We start from the raw sequence: 22,031 nt of genomic DNA on the forward strand, positions 1-22,031 counted from the left end.
CACACACACAGACACACAGACACACACACACACACACACACGGACACACACCGGTGGAATGTTTGGGTGCAATCATTTCAAATTCCTCTCCTTTCTGCTCCTCTCATCTTATCTGGCTCCCAAACCAATGTTACTAATAGATGATACAGACAGATGTAACTGACAGATGTTACAGACAGATGATCCAGACAGATGATACAGACAGATGATACAGACAGATGATACAGACAGATGATACAGACAGATGATACAGACAGATGTTACAGAAAGATTATACAGACAGATGATACTGACAGATGTTATAGACAGATGATACTGACAGATGATGCAGACAGATGATCCAGACAGATGATACAGACAGATGTTACTAACAGATGATACTGACAGATGATACAGACAGATGATACAGACAGATGATACAGACAGATGTTACAGACAGATGATACAGACAGATGATACAGACAGATGATACAGACAGATGATACAGACAGATGATACAGACAGATGTTACAGAAAGATGATACAGACAGATGATACAGACAGATGATACTGACAGATGATACAGACAGATGATACAGACAGATGATACAGACAGATGATACTGACAGATGATACAGACAGATGATACAGACAGATGATACAGACAGATGTTACAGACAGATGATACAGACAGATGATACAGACAGATGATACAGACAGATGATACAGACAGATGTTACAGAAAGATTATACAGACAGATGATACTGACAGATGTTATAGACAGATGATACAGACAGATGATACAGACAGATGATCTAGACAGATGATACTGACAGATGATACAGACAGATGATACTGACAGATGATACAGACAGATGATACAGACAGATGATACAGACAGATGTTACAGAAGGATTATACAGACAGATGATACTGACAGATGTTACAGACAGATGATGCAGACAGATGATCCAGACAGATGATACAGACAGATGTTACTAACAGATGATACTGACAGATGTTACAGACAGATGATACAGACAGATGATACTGACAGATGATACAGACAGATGATACAGACAGATGATACTGACAGATGTTACAGACAGATGATCCAGACAGATGATACAGACAGATGATACAGACAGATGTTACTAACAGATGTAACTGACAGATGTTACAGACAGATGATCCAGACAGATGATACTGACAGATGATACAGACAGATGATACAGACAGATGATACAGACAGATGTTACAGACAGATGATACAGACAGATGATACAGACAGATGATACAGATAGATGTTACAGAAAGATTATACAGACAGATGATACAGACAGATGTTACAGACAGATGTTACAGACAGATGATACTGACAGATGTTACTAATAGATGATACAGACAGATGATACTAACAGATGTAACTGACAGATGTTACAGACAGATGATCCAGACAGATGATACTGACAGATGATACAGACAGATGATACAGACAGATGATACAGACAGATGTTACAGACAGATGATACAGACAGATGATACAGACAGATGATACAGATAGATGTTACAGAAAGATTATACAGACAGATGATACAGACAGATGTTACAGACAGATGTTACAGACAGATGATACTGACAGATGTTACAGACAGATGATACTGACAGATATTACTAACAGATGATACTGACAGATGATACAGACAGATGATACTGACAGATGTTATAGACAGATGATACAGACAGATGATACAGACAGATGATACAGACAGATGTTACAGACAGATATTACTAACAGATGATACTGACAGATGATACAGACAGATGATACAGACAGATGTTACAGACAGATGTTACAGACAGATATTACTAACAGATGATACTGACAGATGTTACAGACAGATGATACTGACAGATGTTACTGACAGATGATACTGACAGATGTTACAGACAGATGTTACAGACAGATGTTACAGACAGATGTTACAGACAGATGTTACTAACAGATGATACAGACAGATGTTACAGACAGATGATACAGACAGATGTTACAGACAGATGTTACAGACAGATATTACTAACAGATGATACTGACAGATGATACAGACAGATGTTACAGACAGATGATACAGACAGATGATACAGACAGATGATACTGACAGATGATACTGACAGATGATACAGACAGATGATACTGACAGATGATACAGACAGTTGATACTGACAGGAGGCGAAGTAGATTAAAGTCATATTGATGGCTCATATGACATTAGATTACATACCTTTTGTTGGCCATGCCTTTCCTCATACACAGACAGACGCAGACACACAAACGAGCAAGCACGCATGCACACACACACACACACACACACACACACACACACACACACACACACACACACACACCCTTCTCAGTCCCTCAAGCCTTTATATTACGTCAGTCATTCAGTGAGTCAGCCCCTGTAGCGCTCCACTAATTGTTATTTATTTTGCTCTCCAGACTCATCAATTAATCTACATACCAAAGCAGCATTTTTGACATGTCAACCATCCAAGTCACAGGCCATTCACATACAACCAATCAGAGCATTCCGCCCAGGGTTGGTTGGTATCAGTATCTACGCCCATTCACACACAGGTCACACAGCACCATACGTGGTGTACAGGTCTTGAATCGGGACGAAAACAGGTCTTGTCCGTGACGTCATCTCATCTTTATTTCTTGACCGTGGTCACAAATACTGTGCCAGATATCTCACCACCTCTTCGGTTCTGACTTGTGGTCTGATATCCAAAATGGAAACCTAAATGTCTTCAATCTATTAGATGTCTCTTTCTCCATAGGGATATACAGAACATAAATTGAGGAAACACATTTCGACCAGGTCTTCTGACTTCTGACTGTCCAACTGGCATTCTATTCACTATAGGCTGCACTATTTTTGACCAAGGGCCCTTAGCAGTGAACTATATAATATAGGAGACAGGGTGCACTATTTTTGACCAGGGCCCTTAGCAGTGAACTATATAATATAGGAGACAGGGTGCACTATTTTTGACCAGGGCCCTTAGCAGTGAACTATATAATATAGGAGACAGGGTGCACTATTTTTGACCAGGGCCCTTAGCAGTGAACTATATAATATAGGAGACAGGGTGCACTATTTTTGACCAGGGCCCTTAGCAGTGAACTATATAATATAGGGGACAGGGTGCACTATTTTTGACCAGGGCCCTTTGCAGTGAACTATATACAGTATAATGTATATAGGGAATAGGGTGCCATTTATAATGCAGTCCAGGTTAGCTAAAGGAACAAACTGACCTATCAGGAGGCTGGTAGCTGTTAACATTCCAACAGACAGGAAATTCTACTTCCTGAACCAGTTCATTGATCCAAACAATGAGCATCCCTGTGGTTTTTAACAGGACCTCATGAGTAAACCTTACTGTGTGTGTGTGTGTGTGTGTGTGTGTGTGTGTGTGTGTGTGTGTGTGTGTGTGTGTGTGTGTGTGTGTGCGTGCGTGCGTGCGTGCGTGCGTGCGCGCGTGCGTGTGTGCATACGTGCGCACGTGTTCAGGTTTTTGTCTTGTGTACCACAATACCATATTAGCCTGCTGAGTTACAGCCTCACAATACCTTGGGAAACAAACCCACGTATTCAGTTCTCAGACAAGGGTTCTCGTCATGCGAGCGTTGTTCACCAGACCACCTCTCGGCTACAGTGGCGTGATATCCTTACATAACCTCTCTCAGTTGACTTAGACTCTCCTGAATCCTATTATGTTCAAAATGTCAAAGAAATTCCTGCAGAAATATCATCATTTTAAATGCCATTCGTGTGATGTCACCCCTCTGTCATTGTCCTACAGGCTTTGGTCTTTGTTCTAGTTTCCAGATTAAACTCGTCATGATGGGTGGTGATTCTGTGCATAGAAATACACTCCGTTCTATGTCTACCCTTATCACTGCTGTTCCCTCCCATCTATTCTACACACTGCTTCTGTTTTGGAGGTGGATATTCAGCCTGGGGCCCAAAGGTTAACATAGGGCATAGGGATTGAAACTGGTTAAGGTTAGGGTTAATGACTGAACACTAAGTTAGGGTTAGGGTTAGGGTTAATGACTGAACACTAAGTTAGGGTTAGGGTTAATGACTGAACACTAAGTTAGGGTTAGGGTTAGGTTTAATGACTGAACACTAAGTTAGGGTTAGGGTTAATGACTGAATATTAAGTTAGAGTTTGGTTTAGGGTTAATGACTGAACACTAAGTTAGAGTTTGGTTTAGGGTTAATGACTGAATACTAAGTTAGAGTTTGGTTTAGGGTTAATGACTGAACACTAAGTTAGAGTTTGGTTTAGGGTTAATGACTGAACACTAAGTTAGGGTTTGGTTTAGGGTTAATGACTGAACACTAAGTTAGGGTTTGGTTTAGGGTTAATGACTGAATACCAAGTTAGGGTTAGGGTTAATGACTGAATATTAAGTTAGAGTTTGGTTTAGGGTTAATGACTGAACACTAAGTTAGAGTTTGGTTTAGGGTTAATGACTGAACACTAAGTTAGGGTTTGGTTTAGGGTTAATGACTGAATACCAAGTTAGGGTTAGGGTTAATGACTGAATATTAAGTTAGAGTTTGGTTTAGGGTTAATGACTGAACACTAAGTTAGGGTTAGGGTTAGGGTTAGGGTTAATGACTGAATACCAAGTTAGGGTTAGGGTTAATGACTGAATACTAAGTTAGGGTTAGAGTTAATGACTGACTACTAAGTTAGAGTTAGGGTTAGGTTTAGGGTTAATGACTGAACACTAAATTAGGGTTAGAGTTAATGACTGAACACTAAGTTAGGGTTAGAGTTAATGACTGACTACTAAGTTAGAGTTAGGGTTAGGTTTAGGGTTAATGACTGAACACTAAATTAAGGTTAGGAGGGCATCCAAAAGCATTCAGAATCTGCTGGCTGTATTGACAGCCTTGTATTTCTGCATGAGTCACACACGTGATCCACGAGGGAAAATAAGTGAGCTCTAGAACAGGTAGTCAAGTCTGGAATGATGCAGCAGTTCCTGACTCTGTTTCATATTCGCAGCTGCTTTACTCTCTTCCTGCTAAGAAGGGGTGGAGTGTGTCCATGCGTGTCTTAGCCTAAAACCTACAATTAAACTGGCATGTCTACCTCTTCCTGACATCTTTAGTATGTTGTGTTGTGTTATAGGAATGTGATGTTAGCGCCCATCTTCCTCCTGTCACCGTGGATTCATCCCAAAGGGCATCCTATTCCCTACATAGTGCACCGTTTTTGACCAAGGCATCTGGCAGGTTACCAATTGGGACGAAACCAGCGAGTTTTAGACAGGTGAGAAACCTCAGAATGGTCTCCTTCCGTAAGCTTAACGCATAAAAACCTTTTGTGTTCACGTGAGATTATAAAGCATTCCAACGAAAACATTTGTGAAATGATTTGAGGCCATTGGTATTTCTTTTGATTATGACTCGTAGGACTGCACCCACAAGAAGCATTCAATAGATCATACTCACAACAGGTTAAACAACAGATGTAAGACAATGGAAAATATAATCCTACCGTGTGAAATATTGTTCCAGGTACATTTAGGGTAAAAGAGAAAAAAACCTTGTATTTATTAGCAATGCATTTCACATTGTGATTTTTTATATATGATGGTTGCGATGTGTTTTATATATATAAGGACTGCATACATATATCCATGAGGGAAAATAACTGATATATATACAGAAGATGTATATATATATATATATATATATATATATATATATTGTCATGAAAATGACAAAATGACAATGATTTCTAGTAGACCAAATGGAATGGATACATACACGGGATGACATGTCATTTCTCCTGCACAATGATAATCTTCTAGTAATAGTACATCTTCAACCGGTCAACAGAGCTAGAATAAAATCCATTGTCAATCAGCTCGGGACAAGATCTCCCACACAGAAACCTCAACCGACCAACAACCAACCTCCCAAAGAAATGCCACCGATTTCAATGGTTGGGTCACACATTGTTTGGCGTAACTAAGGAAACACTTTTGACCCAATGGGTGGAATCCCCTGGTATCTAAAGGAGCCGTTGTGAAGTGTTGTTGCGATGTGTTGTGTGATGGTTGCGATGTGTTGTGTGATGGTTGCGATGTGTTGTGTGATGGTTGCGATGTGTTGTGTGATGGTTGCGATGTGTTGGGTGATGGTTGCGATGTGTTGTGTGATGGTTGCGATGTGTTGGGTGATGGTTGCGATGTGTTGGGTGATGGTTGCGATGTGTTGTGTGATGGTTGCGATGTGTTGTGTGATGGTTGCGATGTGTTGTGTGATGGTTGCGATGTGTTGTGTGATGGTTGCAATGTGTTGGGTGATGGTTGCGATGTGTTGGGTGATGGTTGCGATGTGTTGGGTGATGGTTGCGATGTGTTGTGTGATGGTTGCGATGTGTTGTGTGATGGTTGCGATGTGTTGTGTGATGGTTGCGATGTGTTGTGTGATGGTTGCAATGTGTTGGGTGATGGTTGCGATGTGTTGGGTGTTGGTTGCGATGTGTTGTGTGATGGTTGCGATGTGTTGTGTGATAGTTGCGATTTGTTGTGTGATGGTTGCGATGTGTTGGATGATGGTTGCGATGTGTTGTGTGATGGTTGCGATGTGTTGTGTGATGGTTGCGATGTGTTGTGTGATGTTGCGATGTGTTGGGTGATGGTTGCGATGTGTTGTGTGATGTTGCGATGTGTTGGGTGATGGTTGCGATGTGTTGTGTGATGGTTGCGATGTGTTGTGTGATGGTTGCGATGTGTTGGGTGATGGTTGCGATGTGTTGTGTGATGGTTGCGATGTGTTGGGTGATGGTTGCGATGTGTTGTGTGATGGTTGCGATGTGTTGTGTGATGGTTGCGATGTGTTGTGTGATGGTTGCGATGTGTTGGGTGATGGTTGCGATGTGTTGTGTGATGGTTGCCGGTGTGTTGGGTGATGGGTGATGGTTGCGATGTGTTGTGTGATGGTTGCGATGTATTAGGTGATGGTTGCGATGTGTTGTGTGATGGTTGCGATGTATTGTGTGATGGTTGCGATGTGTTGTGTGATGGTTGCGATGTGTTGTGTGATGGTTGCGATGTGTTGGGTGATGGTTGCGATGTGTTGTGTGATGGTTGCGATGTGTTTGGTGATGGTTGTGAGAAGGTGTGGGGGTGGACGGGCATCACCTTACAGAATGATAGAATTCTTGTGGGTTCAATTTTGAAGAAAAGGACTCAACATAGGACACAACAAAACAACAGCCGACTGCACAAGACTGTTCCTTGTTTGTTTGTATTTTTATTGGAGTTGTTTTGAATAACGTGCCCAGACAATGCAGTTGAAAATGAGCCGGCTGGCTAAAACCGTAACTTTTACTGAAACGTTGATTAACCTAGACTCTAAACTTCCCAGGGGAAGGGGGGGGGTTCTACTAAGCTATAAGGAATTGTTTAAGAAGGTCATACAAAAGATCAATTAGCTATTGTATTTTATATTTTAAGACCCCTTGAAGGATTCCAGGAATATATGTAAAAAAAAAACATATTTTGGGCCTTACTGCTATTGGCCCTTACAAACACATTGAATAACAGATTCACTACATGGAATAATAGATACCCCCCCCCCCAAAAAAAATAATCTAAAGGAATTTTGTTCTAAAGTGTCTGTCATAAATCTGAGAGATGTAAGAAAGATCAGGAAACATTTTTATTTGATTTTACATGTACTTCACCCTTTTTTTTTGCACTAAACAGTCTCCATATAGACTTCCATAAATGTTTTCAACTGGTACCAGGGACCATCAGATGAGTCTTGTGAGGACAATGGGCATCTTAGAGCAAAACAACCTACATGTACGTATTTGTGAGATGTGGAAGTGTGACATGGATTGAGATGCATCTACAGCAAAAAAATATTGGGTAGGGTGACTGGGTTATTGGGTAGGGTGACTGGGTTATTGGGTAGGGTGACTGGGTTATTGGGTAGGGTGACTGGGTTATTGGGTAGGGTGACTGGGTTATTGGGTAGGGTGACTGGGTTATTGGGTAGGGTGACTGGGTTATTGGGTAGGGTGACTGGGTTATTGGGTAGGGTGACTGGGTTATTGGGTAGGGTGACTGGGTTATTGGGTAGGGTGACTGGGTTATTGGGTAGGGTGACTGGGTTATTGGGTAGGGTAACTAACTGGGTTATTGGGTAGGGTGACTGGGTTATTGGGTAGGGTGACTGGGTTATTGGGTAGGGTAACTAACTGGGTTATTGGGTAGGGTGACTGGGTTATTGGGTAGGGTAACTGGGTTATTGGGTAGGGTAACTAACTGGGTTATTGGGTAGGGTAACTAACTAGGTTATTGGGTAGGGTGACTGGGTTATTGGGTAGGGTAACTGGGTTATTGGGTAGGGTGACTGGGTTATTGGGTAGGGTAACTAACTGGGTTATTGGGTAGGGTAACTAACTGGGTTATTGGGTAGGGTAACTAACTGGGTTAGTGGGTAGGGTAACTAACTGGGTTATTGGGTAGGGTAACTGGGTTATTGGGTAGGGTGACTGGGTTATTGGGTAGGGTGACTGGGTTATTGGGTAGGGTAACTGGGTTATTGGGTAGGGTAACTAACTGGGTTATTGGGTAGGGTAACTAACTGGGTTATTGGGTAGGGTAACTAACTGGGTTATTGGGTAGGGTAACTAACTGGGTTAGTGGGTAGGGTAACTAACTGGGTTATTGGGTAGGGTAACTGGGTTATTGGGTAGGGTGACTGGGTTATTGGGTAGGGTGACTGGGTTAGTGGGTAGGGTACCTAACTGGGTTAGTGGGTGACTGGGTTATTGGGTAGGGTAACTAACTGGGTTATTGGGTAGGGTAACTAACTGGGTTATTGGGTAGGGTAACTAACTGGGTTAGTGGGTAGGGTAACTAACTGGGTTAGTGGGTAGGGTACCTAACTGGGTTAGTGGGTGACTGGGTTATTGGTTAGGGTCTAAAAACTTTTTGACAAGATGCAGACTGTTAGAATCTAGATTCAGGCTCATGGATTTCAATATTAAGCCATGTCAACTGAATATCAACATGAACCTAGCCTGTAGTAGGAACGTGTTGGAGAGTGGTGTGATCCCAGAAATACCAAGCTGAAACACACTGCAACACAGAGACAGTGAAACAGACCGAAGCATTAGGCTCCCCAGTTAAAGATGCCCTGTGCAGTACTCAGGCTGAACCATTCTCCCTTGGTCACAATTTGTTTGGCACATCGTATTCCTAATACTTTTAACACTCAGCCTTTAGAATGATTACGTTGCTATGGGTACAGCAGGACATCAGTGAGTTTTTCTTTTTCTTTTTGTGCACTTTAATAACAAGACGTGTCTTTATTATGGTGTTGTCTTAAAACATCTCATAGCCTTTATGTTCTAGAGACAGTGAGCCAACCACTGAACTGGAGAGCAACCTGCACACTGAAGACTATGGCAGCGTCTGAAATGGAACCCTATGCCCTAAATAGTGCACTACTTTATACCAGAGCCCTATTCCCTATATAGTGCACTACTATAGACCAGATCCCTATTCCCTATATAGTGCACCATTTTTGACATAGAGCTCTGGTCTATAGTAGTGCACTATATAGGGAATAGGGTTCCATTTGTTGCTTAGCTAAACCTACAATATCTCTTCAGGGTCTCCATTTTATTTGGCAAGCCTCCAGTTAAATTAAAAGCAGAGGAAGCGCCTCTTCTACCATGTCTACAAGGAATGGGGATACTCCCAGATCAGAGGCATACATGTGCAAACAATTATTCAATCTCAAAGCAGTAAAATCACACACAAAAAAAAATACCGTAGAAAAAGGCAACAAAGTGACATAATTTTGTTACAGAACACAAAAAAATAAAAAAAGTTAAATAAGCATCCGATTCAAACAATAGAATTAGTCCCTGCGTAAATAACCCTTACCTTATTTAATGACCCAGAAAGAACATTTTCAGTACATGTTTCCTACATGACCTGCCAGAGATTGTGAGGTTCTTCTCTGGTTCTACTTTCCTCCTCTTTACTGCTCTTGTCCCACAGTTGCATGTCAGTAACAACACAGTCAATTTCTGATCTCTCCACTGCCACATGTGCATTTTTTGGCTTGTCTTTAACCACGAGTCCTTATGGGTTATTTTGAAGTCCAAAAACAAGTGGAATTCACTTACATTGTAGCAGACGCCCTTATCCAGAGAGACTTACAGGAGCAATCAGGTTTAAGTGCCTTGCTCAAGGGCACGTCGACAGATTTTTCACCTAGTCTTACCTACCTCACTTGTGAGAATCCACGTGACATCGGCTGCATTTACAGTCAGCCCAATTCTTATTCTCTTTCCATTAATTGGTATTTTGACCAAATCAGATCAGCTCTTTTGACAATAATTGCACAAAAGACCAGAATTAGGCTGCCTGTGTAAACACTGTCTTAGTGGCTTGATTGCTCCAAATACACTCGGCCCACAACGTATTAGGAATGATTGAGTTATTGAATAGTCTTTAAAGTCAAATAAGGATATACAAATGAAGGAATATAAAGTAGAGATGTATTATATTTATCCTTCATGTAAACCCCACGGGTTTCTTTACTCCAATAAGATAGTCCACCTTCCTGCAGTCCTTCATGTTAAACGGTAAAGCTTTCTTGCCATCCCCACGTTGAATATCTGGCACCTTCACAGTCTTTAATCGAATAGATAATCCAGTATAGCGACGAGGCCTAGAGACAGAGAAAATAAAGGTCAGGCAAATCAAAGTGTTTTTTTTTTATAGAGTAAATTTTGTTTAATTGCACTTCTTCAACATAACAGTTGTAGGTGAGTTCACCTATTCACATTCCTAGCCTTCTCATTGTTTCCAAGAGGTGAGTCAATGTAAGACCAGAGGCAGACAAACCATCTACTAACCATCTATATGTCTGATTGAATTATTGTGAGAGCTTGATTAAACAGTATTCATACATAAATCACACAATGTGAGCTTGATTAAACAATACTCACACTGTATAAGAGCTTGATTAAACAATATTCCCACCTAAATAACACCTACAGTATCAACAGTATGTTTTGCTTCCACATACAAGGTTAAAGCAAGGATAATTAGAGAATAACAAAGGACAAGATTGAAGTCAAAAAACATTTTCAAATTCAGGGTGTTTAATAGTCAGGGTTGTACAGGGTTGCAGGTGTGATTGCAGGATACAGTGAAAATCTTTGAGCTCCAACATGCAGGACTAAGTGAAGTCTTAAGATGGTGATGGAGAGACTACAGAGAGAATGAAAATGAAGAGAAAATGACTTGATTCAATCTGTAGTGCTGAAGATCTGCGTTGTAGCGCGATTGACATTTAAAGGCAATGTTCCTGCGACAGCGGAAATTGTATTCTCCGTAAATGCTGCATATGTCTGCTCAATCAGAATTTACCTTCAACATCAACGCTACGGATTGAATCGAACCCGACAAAAGGAAAGAAAAGGGAGAAAGAGTGAGAGAGAGAGAGAGATAAAGAGGGAGAGAGAGAGATAAAGAGGGAGAATAAAGAGGGAGAGAGAGAGAGAGAGATAAAGAGAGAGAGCGAGAGAGAGAGAGAGAGAGAGAGGTAAAGAGCGAGAGAGAGAGAGATAAAGAGGGAGAGAGAAAGAGGGAGAGAGAGAGAGATAAAGAGGGAGAGAGAGAGAAAGGTAAAGAGGGAGAGAGAGAGGGAGAGATAAAGAGGGAGAGAGCGAGGTAAAGAGGGAGAGAGAGATAAAGAGGGATAAAGAAAGAGGGAGAGAGAGAGAGATAAAGAGGGAGAGAGAGAGAGGGAGAGAGAGGTAAAGAGGGAGTGAGAGAGATAAAGAGAGAGAGAGAGAGAGAGAGAGAGAGAGAAAGGTAAAGAGGGAGAGAGAGAGAGAGAGGGAGAGAGAGAGATGAAGAGGGAGAGAGAAAGAGGGAGAGAGAGAGAGAGAGGTAAAGAGGGAGAGAGAGAGATAAAGAGGCAGAGAGAGAGAGAAAGAGAGAGAGGTACAGAGGGAGAGAGATAGAGGTAAAGAGGGAGAGAGAGATAACAAGGGAGAGAGAGAGGTAAAGAGGGAGAGAGAGAGATAAAGAGGGAGAGAGAGAGATATAAAGTGGGAGAGAGAGAGAGAGAGAGGTAAAGAGGGAGAGAGAGAGAGAGAAAGAGATAAAGAGGGAGAGAGAAAGAGGGAGAGAGAGAGATAAAGAGGGAGAGAGAGAGGTAAAGAGGGAGAGAGAGAGATAGATAAAGAGGGAGAGAGAGAGAGAGAGAAAGAGAGGTAAAGATGGAGAGAGGGAGAGAGGGAGAGAGGGAGAGAGAGAGAGAGATAAAGAGGGAGAGAGAGAGAGGTAAAGAGGGAGAGAGAGAGATAAAGAGGGAGAGAGAGAGAGATACAGAGGGAGAGAGAGAGAGAGGTAAAGAGGGAGAGAGAGAGAGAGGGAGAGAGAGAGAGAGATAAAGAGATAAAGAGGGAGAGAGAAAGAGGGAGAGAGAGAGAGATAAAGAGGAAGAGAGAGAGAGGTAGAGGGAGAGAGAGAGAGAGAGAGAGGTAAAGAGGGAGAAAGAGAGAGATGGAGAGAGAGAGATAAAGAGGGAGAGAGAGCAATAAAGAGGGAGAGAGAGAGATAAAGAGAGAGAGATAAAGAGAGAGAGATAAAGAGGGAGAGAGAGAGATAAAGAGAGAGAGAGAGAGATAAAGAGGGAGAGAGAGAGAGATAAAGAGGGAGAGAGAGAGAGAGAGAGAGAGAGAGAGAGAGATAAAGAGGGAGAGAGAGATACAGAGAGAGAGAGATAAAGAGAGAGAGATAAAGAGAGAGAGAGAGACTTTCCCTCACCACTCCACCGCTCCAACATTTACTGCCTTCGCTACCTAGGTGGGCAACATTCCACAGGCTGCACATTGCACATCATGTTGCTATGGAGTTCCCCATGAAAAAGGTATGGAGCACTTATGGACTTCCCACGGATGGACTCAGCTTAACAGATCTGGTTGAATGGGAGAAATTGCTCCTGTAAGTCTCTCTGGATAAGGGCGTCTGCTAAAATGTAAGTGAATTCCACTTGTTTTTGGACTTCAAAATAACCCATAAGGACTCATGGTTAGAGACATGCCAAAAATGCACATGTGGCAGTGGATATATCGGTTATTCTTTTCCTATTGATTATATTTTTGAACGACCTCTTGGGTATGTTATGAAACAAAATGTTGTTCCTGTGAACTTTACTTTAAAACAGATTTAATGTCGGCAGTGGTTGATAGTGTCTAGAGTTGTATTACAACACATACCATTTACTGGAAGTAGGTTTCTTGGAAGGGAGACTTTTCATTTAACCACCCTCATCTTCCATTGTGGGAAAGGCCAGGGACAACAGTCATTAACCTGTAAGAGTGTAAGCCCTGTCTGAGCTGGGGCAAGGGGGGAGTGGACGACCGACTAAGATATATGTAATTGTTTTTAAAAAAGATCATTTTTGCAACAACAACAAAAAATATTTTAAGACCCCTTGAAGTATCAAAAATATATATGAAAAAAACATTTTATTAAGAATTTTTTGGGGGGCCTTACTGCTATTAGCCCATACAAAAATCTAAAGGAACTTTGTTCTGAAGTGTCTGTCCTATACCTGAGAGATAAAAGAAAGACTGGGAAACTTATTTTTGGCACTAAAAGATCTGCCTAAGCCGGGGAAGGGGGGGGTTCTACCAAGCTATATGGAATTGTTTTCAGAAGGTCATACTGAGGATTATTTACGAAATAACGAAAAGGTGGCGGGTGCATATGTATTCTTCCCCTTTGCTATGAAGCCCCTAAATAAGATCTGGTGCAACCAATTACCTTCAGAAGTCATAATTAGTTAAATAAAGTCCACCTGTGTGCAATCTAAGTGTCACATGATCTGTCACATGATCTCAGTATATATACACCTGTTCTGAAAGGCCCCAGAGACTGCAACACCATTAAGCAAGGGGCACCACCAAGCAAGCGGCACTATCAAGACCAAGGAGCTCTCCAAACAGGTCAGAGATAAAGTTGTGGAGAAGTACAGATCAGGGTTGGGTTATAAAAATATTTGAAACTTTGAACATCACATGAAATGGAAAGAATATGGCACCACACAACCTGCCAAAAGAAGGTCACCCACCAAAACTCACGGACCAGGCAAGGAGGGCATTAATCAGAGAGGCAACAAAGAGACCAAAGTTAACCCTGAAGGAGCTGCAAAGATCCACAGCGGAGATTGGAGTATCTGTCCATAGGACCACTTTAAGCCGCACACTCCACAGAGCTGAGCTTTACGGAAGAAGCGGCCAGAAAAAAGCCATTGCTTAAAGAGAGAAATAAGCAAACACATTTGGTGTTCACCAAAAGGCCTGTGGGAGACTCCCCAAACATATGGAAGAAGGTACTCTGGTCAGAAGAGACTAAAATTAAGCTTTTTGGCCATCAAGGAAAACGCTATATCTGGCTCAAACCCAACACCTCTCACCACCCCGAGAACACCATCCCCACAGTGAAGCATGGTGGTGGCAGCATCATGCTGTGGGGATGTTTTTCATCAGCAGAGACTGACTAACTGGTCAGAATCGTAGGAATGATGGATGGTGCTAAATACAGGGAAATTCTTGAGGGAAACCTGTTTCAGTATTCCAGAGATTTGAGACTGGGATGGAGGTTCACCTTCCAGCAGGACAATGACCCTAAGCATACTACTAAAGCAACACTCGAGTGGTTTAAGGGGATACATTTACATGTGTTGCAATGGCCTAGTCAAAGCCCAGACCTCAATCCAATAGAGAATCTGTGGTATGACAAAGATTGTTGTACACCAGCAGAACCCATCCATCTTGAGGCAGTTTTGCCTAGAAGAATGGGCAAAGATCCCAGTGGCTAAATGTGCCAAGCTTATAGAAACACACCCCAAGTGACTTGCAAATGTAACTGCTGCAAAAGGTGGCTCTACAAAGTATTCACTTGGGGGAAGGGGGGGGGGGGTAAATAGATATGTGCGCTCAAGTTCTGTTTTTTTGTCTTGTTTCTTGTTTGTGTCACTATAAAACATATTTTGCATCTTCAAAGTGGTAAGTATGTTGAGTAAATCAAATGATACAAACCCCCAAATAATCCATTTTAATTTCAGGTTGTAAGGCAACAAAATAGGAACAATGCCAAGGGGGGTGAATACTTTCGCAAACCACTGTACGTGTTCATGAGAGTCTCCCTTTCACACAGAGGGGTCATAATTAGTGTGTAGCCCAAACTGTTCAGACACTACAGACGGAAGTTGGCAGATCGACTGTACTGACTTCAGACGAGTCCCAAGACGGTTGTGGAGGTCATAGGGAAAAACAGATATCTCTAGCTTAAACTAGTTTAAGGCTCCCGAGTGGTGCAGCGGTCTAAGGCACTGCATCTCAGTGCATGAGGTGTCACTACAGTCCCTGGTTCGAATTCAGGCTGTATCACATCCGGCCATGATTGGGAGTTCCATAGGGAGGCACACAATTGGTCCGGGTTTGGCCGGGATAGGCAGTCATTGTAAATAAGAATTTGTTCTTATCTGGCTTACCTAATTAAAAAAAATAGATAATAATTAAACTAACTGATTTTAATGGGGATTTTTAAAATATGCTAATTAGATTGCCATGGGGGCGTGGACATCGGCCTTAGGGGGTCATCCAATGACCACTGACAAGCATTCCAGGCCTGCGCTGCCTACCACCACCATGTCCCTTTATCCCAATTCTAATCAAACAGGTTGGACAATAGAGGGCTGTATGGTAAGAGAAAGAGAGAGAAGCATTCCTTAGAAGACAAAGACCACCACTCCACTCCCCTCTGCTTTCTATCAGACCAGAGCTATGACCCACCCCCTCCCCTTCCACACACACCACAGTGCAAGCCCATGAGTTTCAGCCCACCCAGGCCTTTCAAACAGACATCAGGCTTCTACTTCAATAAACAATGTGGGCCACCACCATAGACTTCCCATCTAAACTTCTCTACCTAGTCCCACTGGACTGACCTAGCACAAATCACTGCCTCCACACGTCCCTCCCACTACTACCTGCTCTTCCCACTCATAACAACATCTGGGTAGACTAATGTTCTGGGTCGACTCTCATAACATCTGGGTAGACTAATGTTCTGGGTCGACTCTCATAACATCTGGGTAGACTAATGTTCTGGGTCGACTCTCATAACATCTGGGTAGACTAATGTTCCTGGGTCGACTCTCATAACATCTGGGTAGACTAATGTTCTGGGTCGATTCTCATAACATCTGGGTAGACTAATGTTCTGGGTCGACTCTCATAACATCTGGGTAGACTAATGCTCCTGGGTCTACTCTCATAACAACATCTGGGTAGACTAATGCTCCTGGGTCTACTCTCATAACAACATCTGGGTAGACTAATGTTCTGGGTCGATTCTCATAACATCTGGGTAGACTAATGTTCTGGGTCAACTCTCAAAACAACATCTGGGTAGACTAATGTTCCTGGGTCGACTCTCATAACATCTGGGTAGACTAATGTTCTGGGTCGACTCTCATAACATCTGGGTAGACTAATGTTCTGGGTCGACTCTCATAACATCTGGGTAGACTAATGTTCTGGGTCGACTCTCATAACATCTGGGTAGACTAATGTTCTGGGTCGACTCTCATAACATCTGGGTAGACTAATGTTCTGGGTCGATTCTCATAACATCTGGGTAGACTAATGTTCTGGGTCGACTCTCATAACATCTGGGTAGACTAATGTTCCTGGGTCTACTCTCATAACAACATCTGGGTAGACTAATGTTCCTGGGTCTACTCTCGTAACATCTGGGTAGACTAATGTTCTGGGTCGACTCTCATAACATCTGGGTAGACTAATGTTCTGGGTCGACTCTCATAACATCTGGGTAGACTAATGTTCCTGGGTCGACTCTCATAACATCTGGGTAGACTAATGTTCTGGGTCGATTCTCATAACATCTGGGTAGACTAATGTTCTGGGTCGACTCTCATAACATCTGGGTAGACTAATGTTCCTGGGTCGACTCTCATAACATCTGGGTAGACTAATGTTCTGGGTCGACTCTCATAACATCTGGGTAGACTAATGTTCTGGGTCGACTCTCATAACATCTGGGTAGACTAATGTTCTGGGTCGACTCTCATAACAACATCTGGGTAGACTAATGTTCTGGGTCTACTCTCGTAACATCTGGGTAGACTAAATGTTCTGGGTCGACTCTCATGGCTGCAGTCTATCACCCTATTAGGAGACACCTGTGTATTCCTGCATTATCATCTAATATTATAATAATATAGTAATGACAGGGAATTGGTTGTTTAAAAAAAATATATTTTTACCTTTATTTAACCAGGCAAGTCAGTTGAGAACAAATTCTAATTTTCAATGACGGCCTGGGAACAGTGGGTTAACTGCCTGTTCAGGGGTAGAACAACAGATTTGTACCTTGTCAGCTCGGGGGTTTGAACTCGCAACCTTCCGGTTACTAGTCCAATGCTCTAACCACTAGGCTACCCTGCCGCACTCAGTTACTTATTAGTAGTTTTAATTTATTCATATTTGAATAGTGGATGACTTTAGCTCTGTGCTATGATTTGGAAAGATATATGAGTTGTGAGGCAGGAGGACTGCTGTGGTGTTTCTGGCTGAATATCAGTCATCATTCCAATATTGTACTTGTCCGAGACAAACAGACAACCGGACAAACGGACAACCGTTACCGTGGAGCCAAGAATATTTATCTTCCATCATTCCACTCACCGTGAGGCCGATGCTCGACGTTGAGTCCGAGTCCAGTCCTCAGTCTGGGAGGTGTTTCCAGGTGGAGACGAATGCTGTGGGGATGAGTGAGTAGGGTACGGTAGTGATGCTGTTCCACGCGTCCAGTGTTGGATCGTAACAGTCCAGAGTCTTACACCGCTGAGTGCCAAAGTAGCCTCCCACCACATACAGTTTGTTACCTGATGCCACTGCCTGGCAGCTCATCCTCTTGGCTGTCACATCTGCTACTTTAGTCCATTGGTAACTGTCGCTGTTGAACTTATAGGCAGAGCACGCCGAGAACTCTGTGTCGCCGCCCATCACAAAGATCTGGTTGTTGAGGACGGCGGCGGCCGTGTATCGCCAGGGCTGTGGGCAGGAGGCGGGGACAGACCACCTATTCTCCTGCGGGTCGTAGAGCTGCACCTTGGGTAATTTGTCGTGGGTGACGCTGGTTCCTCCAAAGGCGAAGAGTTTGAGTTTGACACTGACCACCGCCGCGTTGCTCACGCCCTCCCTCAGCGGCGCCACCATGCACCACTTGTTGGCAACCGGGTCGTACTTCTCGACCTGTTTGAGTGACCCAGAGGGCGAGGCGGGGAGACAGCCTGTACCCGCTGTGTGTCCTCCAACCACATAGAGGCAGTTTTTGAGCTCGGCCGATCCGTGGCCGAAGCGGGCGATGATCATAGGCGCCGCCTTGGACCATTCCTCGCGGGACGTGTCGTAGACCCACACGTCTTTGGACACACCGTTCTCTGAGCCCCTCCCGCCGGTCACGTAGACCTTACAGCTGATAGCGCAAGCGCTGAACTCCTTCCTGGGGCTGGGGATGTCGGCCTTGGGTATGATCTCCTTGGCCTTCTGGTCTACCAGGTACAGCTTGTCACACATGAAGGTCTGTCCTCCCAAGAGGAACAGGGCGTGGCTGGTCTTCCTGGGCCTGGCCAGGGGGCTGTTGACCACACCATCGTTCTGGAGGATCCTGAGTTTATAGCGTATGGCCTCATCCACCAGCTCCTTGCTCTTCGTCTGGGCATTGATTAGCTCCTCTGTGGACACGTTCTCCATGAGGAAGATGGTGGGGAGGAGGGCCAGGCGGACCGTCCTCAGCACGTCGGGGAGGTGGCAGTGCCTCCTCTCCAGGTCATAGTTGACCCAGTTGAGGGCGGCCTCGTAGACCAGCCTCTCGTCCTCCGTCTCTAACTCTTCATGGGACAGCAGCGTCACCACCATGTCCTTGGGCAGCTGAAGGAAGTCCTCTGTCTTGCAGATGGTGGGGAAGTTGCTGAGGCACATGCCCCAGGAGAGCTCGGACAGCTTGGTGCACTGGTGGGCGTCGGACAGCAGCAGCATGCCCAGGCAATTGAACGTAGCCAAGTTCCGCTCCAGAAACTCAGCGCAGGCGTCCCGGATGTCCTGGAACTCCAGCATGTCTCCGGCCTCCAGGAGGGACTCTGCATTCTCCTCGTTGATCACCACCCGGGAGGTGTAGGCATAGTCTAGTAAGAGCTCCAGGACCTCTGGGTGGATGGAGTCCCTGAAGTCCACCTCGCTGGCCTGGCTCTCCCGGAGACCTCCGCTGAACATGGCCTGGAACAAAGAGAGTGGGACACCAAGAGTTAGCTTGTTAGCAGTAGCATTGTTGGCATTGGTATGGCGGCAAACGTGTCATATTTTCCCATTGGAGATGATCACAGTGATTGATAATCATGTTGCAAGGTGATTTGTACAGATGTAGTATCTTAACTTGATCATTCTGTTGTCAACGCAGGAAATTCAAATGAGACTTGTGAATAACATACATTCACTGAAAAGCCTTTCTTTCACCTAAACTATAGCCTACTGTAGCCTATCAAAACAAATTTCCTGTTAGAAATGATCACTTATTTGTTTTATTCATTAAATCTTCCTCCTGCAGGATTATTTTACTCCTGCGATGAAATTGGTCGAATTAAGATCCTACATCTGTACATTAGTCAGTCAGCAGTCGTCTGAAAAATCACCTGCAACGTTGAACAAGCCCAGTGTCTTTACCTGGAAGTAGCGACTGCATGCAGCCAGCACAGCACGGTGGCAGGGGAAGGAGCGTCTCCCAGCGTGGAGGAGGACATCGGTGAAGAGCTGCTGCTGCCGGAGCGCGTTGAGGTGCGTAAGGACGCTGTCCGCGTACGATGACTTGTGAAACAGGAAGATGTTCATGGACGCTGAGCTGAGGCAGGATTTGCGGTTCTCGTGCGTGCAGACGGACATTTTCATTGGATCCTTCGAGATGAGGGAGGGAGAAGAAGAACGAGTCAAACATAAATGAGACTTATATCTAGTCCTTAATGACAAAACTAAAAGCTGCATGAACTACCTGCACTGAAATGTCTTTATATTGTTATTTTAATCTTTGTTGCACAACTCTGATCTTGAGTGCTTAGACAGGGTAGCCTAGTGGTTAGAGCGTTGGATTCATAACCGGAAGCTTGCAAGTTCAAACCCCCAAGCTGACAAGGTAAAAATCTGTCATTCTGCCCCTGAACAGGCAGTTAACTCACTGTTCCCAGGCCGTCATTGAAAATAAGAATTTGTTCTTAACTGACTTGCCTGGTTAAATAAAGGTTAAAAAAAAGATGAAATGTTATTACCTGCTTTTAACACAGAAGACCAATAGCTCATACGCTAGGTCAGTGGTTCACAACCTTTCTTGGTTACTGTACCACCAAGTAGGCTACCCTTGAAGCACCCCCCTCATGTGCATTTTACCAGTCTCGTAGCCCTATGGTCTCGTAAGCGTTCTCAAATAGGGAAGGGGATAGATACCTAGTCAGTTGCACAACTGAATGCATTCAACCATTTAACATTTAGCATTTAACCCCTCTGAACCAGAGAGGTGCAGGAGAACAGTTGTTGTTGGGCAATAACTGCCTTGCTCAAGGGCAGAAAGGAGACATTTTTTTCCCACCTTGCCTGTGCAGGGATTCAAACCAGCAACTTTATGGTTACTAGCACAAGAGCTTTAACAGCTAGACTACTCGTGGATAGGCAAAGTAACCCCAGGGATGCTAGTACTGCTGGTTGAGAACCACTGCAGTAGGCTAAATGCACTCGCACACAATGGAAAATCTTTATTGTCAGCTCCTGTCTTGAATGCATTAGTAAGCCTTCTCTGCCAGAGACAATGGCATCTTGACTTTGAGTGATGTCATACAAGCCAAACTCCTGACGTTTTTTTTTCTCTAAAAAACATACAGCCTTCCTAAATTACAAACAGCTGTGTGCCTCTGAGGCAACTCCAACTCCCCAACTCTGTTAGCTGTTGACTGTATCCCAATGGCTTTATTGTTTTCAGACTTGATTTTGTGCTGAATTACTCCAAAATAGCTTTATAAAGCAATATTAGTGGAATCAACATGTGAAGAACAAACTAGCTGTAGGGAGAGGACGAGGTTTCAGCCAAACTCTTAAAGCCATTAACCAGCAGCTAAGACTTATTTTCAATGATAGATTAATTAGACTACAAATACCCTAGTGATAGATAACTAGACAATGCATCTTCTGTATTTGCCAGTTACCACATTAACGGAGAGAACTGTAATCAGTCTAATATTCACATTACTAGGACCACGAAAGTTACTCGGCTATATCAGTGTAATCCATATGCTTTCCAGGCAATGGTATGGTCTCAAACATGTTGAAGCTCTTGGCTGTTTTGACCACAGAGATCCTATGAATCTGCTCTAAATGTAATGCTGTGGTGTTGACAACACTGATATTAATACGATGTAGGTCTTTAAAAAAGTTATTACAGCTGTCATTAAAGTGTTATTACATGTAAACGTCTCTGAATCTCCACTCGCAGCTTTAATGTAGCTGTGGTATGAAAGACGTGGTGTGTGAAAGTATTACCCTCACACAACAACACTGAACTGTAGTAATTTGCCCTCAAAACGGGAGTGCTTTGACATGTACAGTATATCCACAATATTACAACAACAACAACAAAAATGAAATGCATCACACCAACAAGTGGTTGTAGCCCCCTGAATTTCTAACCATAATATCTTATTTTCACAACAATACTGATCACTGCAGATCTTCAGATGATAATAGTAGATGGACATTTACCTCTGACTGACTAAGAGCATGACACTCCGGTCCAGTGAGAACCACGATGCTCTCGAGACCGATATTTTCCTCTCCT

General features: G+C 43.4%; 1 protein-coding gene across 1 annotated transcript; it reads right to left on the reverse strand.

Annotated features, from left to right (window-relative positions):
* Nucleotides 1-8,303: 8,303 nt before the first annotated feature.
* On the reverse strand, nt 8,304-22,031 carry LOC135513757 (ectoderm-neural cortex protein 1-like). The gene is made up of 4 exons (XM_064936664.1): nt 21,956-22,031; nt 19,880-20,107; nt 17,843-19,435; nt 8,304-10,779 (listed from the first exon to the last, which is right to left on the reverse strand). Exons 2-3 carry the CDS (start codon nt 20,099-20,101, stop codon nt 17,882-17,884), a joined length of 1,776 nt encoding a protein of 591 aa, XP_064792736.1. The 5' UTR covers nt 20,102-20,107; nt 21,956-22,031; the 3' UTR covers nt 8,304-10,779; nt 17,843-17,881.

This window comes from Oncorhynchus masou, chromosome 25 (assembly GCF_036934945.1).
Source record: "Oncorhynchus masou masou isolate Uvic2021 chromosome 25, UVic_Omas_1.1, whole genome shotgun sequence".
Lineage (NCBI taxonomy): Eukaryota > Metazoa > Chordata > Actinopteri > Salmoniformes > Salmonidae > Oncorhynchus > Oncorhynchus masou.